Raw genomic sequence first — 5,547 nt, 5'->3', positions numbered from 1 at the left:
TTAATGGTTGAGTTTGTTCCCCAGAATAAAATTTATTTAAGTTGGGACATACAAACCTAGTGGATGACAGGAATAGGCATCAGACTTTTTAACAGGAATGACATTGGTGTGTGTGGATTTGGAACGTTTAAAATCATGATGTACAAAGTACAGCCATCACCCAAAGCTAAGGGTGAGACACTATAGTTTGTTCCCATAAATAAGGCAGAATGTAGAGTCCATAGAAATGGAGAGTCATTACATTTAGCCAAATTGGACAGTGATGTGACAATATGACAAATTACATGACTTTCTTCAGCTCGTCGTACAACACCAGCACAAAGGCGCCGCCCATGCCTCTGAGCACATTGGACCAGGCTCCCTTGAAGAAAGCCTTGCCGCCCTCATCACGTGCGATCTTGCGCCAGCAGTCCATGGTCCCAGTGTACATGATATCAGCTGAGGATGGCAAGAAAAGAGCAGAGTTAAATAATGAGTAGACATGAACTTATAGAAAATAGGCATGGCATCCAAAAATACCGTTCCAGGTCTATGCTGCATTTAGTCCATCTAATATGTCTTCAAGCCACTATACACAATAGTAATGCATGTAGTTACAGCAGTACAACTGTAAAGACTCCCATTCATTTAAAAGAAAAAGGGGAGAAAAAAAAAAACCTTACCTCCTTTGCGACCAGACTGCATCATCATACGTCTACGGACAGTGTCGAAGGGATATGAGGTCAGGCCAGCAACAGCTGTCACACTCTGTGCAATCATCCAGCTCACCAATATGCTGGATTTCTGGCCATCTGGAAGCATGCCTGTAAACATAGAAGTGGGGGGGGGGGGGGGGGGGAATTACAGATCTTTAAGACATACCAATGAGGAGGCAGTTCTGCAAGTGTTTGCCACTATAACATCTACGTACCTTTAGCTGTGTCATACATTCCAAAGTATGCAGCCCTGTAGATGATGATGCCCTGCACAGACACACTGAAGCCCTGGTACAGCCCTTTGATGCCATCACTCTTGGAAATCTTCACCAGACAGTCTCCCAGACCATTGAACTCTCTTCCTGCTCCAGCCTTTCCCACATCAGCAGCCAGACGGGTACGGGCGAAGTCGAGGGGGTACACGAAGCAGAGAGATGTAGCTCCGGCGGCACCACCGGAGGCCAGGTTACCGGCGAAGTATCTCCAGAACTGGCTACGCTTGTCAACGCCATCAAGGAAGATCTTCTTGTACTTATCCTTGAAGGCAAAGTTGAGGGCTTGGGTGGGGAAATATCTGATGACATTGGCAAGGTTACCTCTCCAGAAGGAGAGGAAGCCCTGCTCCTTGGGGATACGGACAACGCAGTCCATGATACCCTTGTACTGCATATCCACGGTAATCTGTTTACTGGCATGCTGGACCTGGAATAATGAAAAAGAAACAATTAAGTTTAAAATAAGGGGAATAATCAACTGTTGAGCATGAGTGAAATCACATGGCCTCCTGTAGTGACCTTTGTGTGTGTTAAACCTATTAAAAAAGGTGCTGCAAAGTCTGAATGAAAGTGCAATATAACACCATACTGATTTTAATTTCAGATTAAACATCTTTCATAATTATCATTTTTTAGAGTAAAATGATCACTAATCAATATAGAAAGAGTTATTAACATTGTCGTAGTGCAATATTAACAGAAAAGGACGTAAAATGCGTCGACCCGGGTGTGAATCACCGACCGGGCCCGAGTGTAACCACCTCGCTAACATTAAGAGGCTACACAAGCCACTGCAACGATTTTAGAGAGAATTTAAAACAAATTACAACGGTAATGTTGTCTCGTTTTACCACACCATCAAATAGTAACGATGTAAATGAACAAGAGGTGTTGCCGTCTATTTGTACATAGTGTCCCAATAGCAGTACGTGAGTTTGTCCTTTGTTAGCTAACGTTACGCCGGCTAAGGTTAACGTAGGAAGCTAACGTTAGCAGGCAGTCTCGTGTAGGTCATTTCCTGTCCGATGATGACCTTAAATCCTTTAACCCGTGACCCTGAAGAGTTTCATTCATTCTACACCTCCACATGCTGATTTACGTTACACTTAGATCCTGAATATACGTGACAACGATTGGTCAGACATAAATGCTAAACTTTACCCATACGGCAGCTAGCTAGCGTTAGCTAGAGCACACAGAAGCTCGCCGGTAACGTCCGTTTTTACCTGAAGGAGAAGCTTCACTCTCTCGATTGGAGCAACGGCTGTTTTGGAGATGGCAGCGGAGATGCCGCCAGCCAAGAAGTCCTTGGCGAATGAAACAGCTGTCTCATTCATGTTTCGATGTTCTTGGTCTGCCTTTCAGATAACCAGTAAACGATATACCACAACTGCCCTCTACAGTTAATGGCCTACACAGACGAAATGGCCGATTGTGTAGACGCGTTCGGGATTTATAATATACAATAGATCGCGATACAACACGAGAACTGAGATTTGGGCTGTGGGCCAATGCCTTGACGTCACACAGCTCGCCACCAATACAAGTGCAGAGATAGCGAAGCCGTCATTATGCGTATTTTACTGCGTACTGGGCGAGTAAATTATAATATGACCACATACACGTGAATAAACTACATTTAGACATAAACCCCAATAAGTTACTGCACGGACCTTGTTCTCCGTTGGCTTCTTGCTCTCGGTTACACCCACAGACCAATGAACACACCTGAGGTGTTACATAATATGTTCATTCTGGAGCAAAGTCACGTGGTCGTAAGGCTTTCAAGGAATTCACAGCCGCGTTTAGGTCATAAATAAACATATATTACAAATATTAAATAGCTCTCAAAGTTACAACCGCTAGAAATAATACTTACATGTGTATGGTTGGTTTTCAGTGTGATGCAAGGTGCATTCCTCTGAAGTTTTAGTGTAACAGGTGAACCATCTTTATAACATGAAATTAACTGTTTTGGCTGTTCCACTAGACTAACACTTTTGTACTTTTTACTAAATCCTGATGTTATTCATTGTCAGATTTATTTTACAGTATATGGTCTACACCTGCACTGCTGCCCCACAACAAGGTCACATGTTTTTTTGTGTTTTTTGCTTGTTGACAAAAGCTAAGTGTGTTACAGTGTATCATAGATGCTGTCAAGTGCTTCACAATTTCTAAAATTCTAAAATATAAAGTCTCATCCATTCAGTTTAGGCTTGACCAAAGTTGTCCACTACAGGACGACTAGATATAATCTCCATCTTTATATTTAGATAGATAGAAAATGCAAAAGATGCAAAGTATAAACAGTGTATATAAAGTCTATATAAAGTATATACAGTGAAATACAAGTTTATATAGTGAAATAGAATAGGTATTACATACTATTATTATTACATAACTAACTGCGGTAGGGTTATTGATTTAGTTGATCAACGTAACATGGACCTACAGTGTGCAGAGGTACATACATTTCTATCTATCTATCCATGTATCTATCCATGTATCTATCTATCTATCTATCTATCTATCTATCTATCTATCTATCTATCTATCTATCTATCTATCTATCTATCTATCTATCTATCTATCTATCTATCTATCTATCTATCTATCTATTTATTTAAAAAAAAAACTATATATGCCATTCGTTATATGATCCAACAGGCCAATGAACTTGGAATGTCGCTAACTTCCTGTTGCACTCAAGGTCTCAATGTTGCGACAATATGTTCTCAGTGATCATATATTCTCGTGGCCGTTTTTAAAACTACTCATGTTTAATTTCAAGCCTCATCAAACAACAGAATTGAAAGAAAAATATGTTCCTCATTCAATGTCAGTGGTTGAATCGTTGTCTCTGCGGCCTTGTTTATAGCCTGTTGTACGTTTAGTGTGACCACACAAAACTCAGATAAGACTGCTCTGATTGAAACATGGCTGCACCTTTAACTCACAATAAACCAATGCTCACAGGAGTCTTTATAACTTACAAGAGGAGCCTGGATGTCAAGGCTACACCTACTGCATGGTTATCTTTATAACTAACAGGAGGAACGTGCCTGTCAAGGCTGCATGTGTTGGGTTTTTTTACTTACAGGAAGCGCCATGTCAAGGCTGCATCTACTACATGTGGTTGACCACATGGGGGAGCTGTCGTGATGCCATGCAGTCAGAGTCAAACCTTCTCTGAGAAATCTTGCCAGAGACCAACTGAAGCTGGAGTAGGAGACCAAGCTAACAGCCTGATTTATCTGAAAACACAATGTTGTAAAAGATGATCCACTCATTCTGCAATTGTTTTTTTTTTAAACTAAAAGCAGACAGTTTAGTCTGGGTGCAGTGAAAGGTCTTCTTGTGCTGTTTGTTGATGTGTTTACACATTTACATGTCCTTTGTTTTGTTTTAGTGAGTCAGTATTCTTTATTGTGAATTGGGTACTTATAAAGAAATGGTTCAGACAAACACCAATTACCATAAGGTTAACAATAAATGTTGAAGGACTTTTATAATAAGAAAAAAGATCTGGTCTGCAGTCCATTTGATTTAGGTTACAGGATTTAGTAACTGCTCAGACCTCTCCATGTTGATCAATGTCCATGAGGCAATAGATAGACTTTGAATTATCTATCGATCACCTCCAAAACCTTCAGAAGGCAATGCCAAATATTGCAGCTGCTATGTGATCAAACTCACAAATGTATTTAGTTATGTGATCACATCCTTAGAGAGAAGATGAAAGAGGAGTGAAGCCTTTACCATACAGTATCTGTCCATATGGACATACACTGCACAATTGTGTTGTTTAGATAAACACAAAAAAAGGATAACTCACAGGTGAGTCCCCCAGCTTTCAGTGTTTCTCGCTGCTTGCCATCCCCTCTGGACCGACCCTTTCCACCCACGGGTCAGCTGCAGCAGTGGAACAAGTAAAGATTTCACAGTCCCAGTCCTGCTGTAAGCTGATATGAATAGAAAAGGCTGCAGACTGGTCTCAAAGCAGAGAGGGAAAAACACATTTCATTTTACATAAGCTCACCTCCAAAGGCACCTGTGGGGGAAAACAAACCAATACTTTCAACCAGAAACATGGTCCGATCAGACAGGTCCAAATCAGAAGACAGTGTTGCTCTTCTGCAGCTCAAAATGTAGCTCTGTATGGGTAACAAATATTATTACACATCACAATATAAGTTCAGTGTGATAATCAACACCATCAACCGACTGTTCAATGGAGATCTGCTTTGAACACAGGCAGCCTTTTAAACCATTAAAACACAATTTTAAAAATCGGTTAATTATGTGGCTTACTGAGTGATAGATATGTTGCTCTTATGCTATAAATATGTAACCCCGATAAACACAATTGACTTTCACAGCAGTATACTGCATATTGCGTTGTCCATCATAATGCCTGAACTAATGGCTGAAGCAGCCCAGCTGTTCTCCCACAGGAAACATTCTCACACCCCATGGGCATAGTCAGTACTTACAGGGACCAATCACAGTGCGCCTCTAACACAGATGCGCCATGCAGTCCAAGCGCACTGGTCTCAACTCTGACTGGACAACTG

General features: G+C 41.1%; 1 protein-coding gene across 1 annotated transcript; it reads right to left on the bottom strand.

Annotated features, from left to right (window-relative positions):
- si:dkey-251i10.1 (uncharacterized protein LOC100038774 homolog) lies at positions 1–2,417 on the bottom strand. Its single transcript, XM_068601019.1, has 4 exons — positions 2,197–2,417; positions 911–1,397; positions 663–803; positions 1–438 (listed from the first exon to the last, which is right to left on the bottom strand). The coding sequence occupies exons 1-4, from the start codon at positions 2,305–2,307 to the stop codon at positions 281–283; spliced, it is 897 nt and encodes a 298-aa protein (XP_068457120.1). The 5' UTR covers positions 2,308–2,417; the 3' UTR covers positions 1–280.
- Between the last annotated feature and the right edge of the window lie 3,130 nt (positions 2,418–5,547).

This window comes from Clinocottus analis, unplaced genomic scaffold (assembly GCF_023055335.1).
Source record: "Clinocottus analis isolate CAN_PGR_092001 unplaced genomic scaffold, fCliAna1.0.p SCAF_5, whole genome shotgun sequence".
Classification (NCBI taxonomy): Eukaryota; Metazoa; Chordata; class Actinopteri; order Perciformes; family Cottidae; genus Clinocottus; species Clinocottus analis.
The sequence above is the reverse complement of the archived record's forward strand: the minus strand, read 5'-3'. Positions and strand labels throughout refer to the sequence as shown.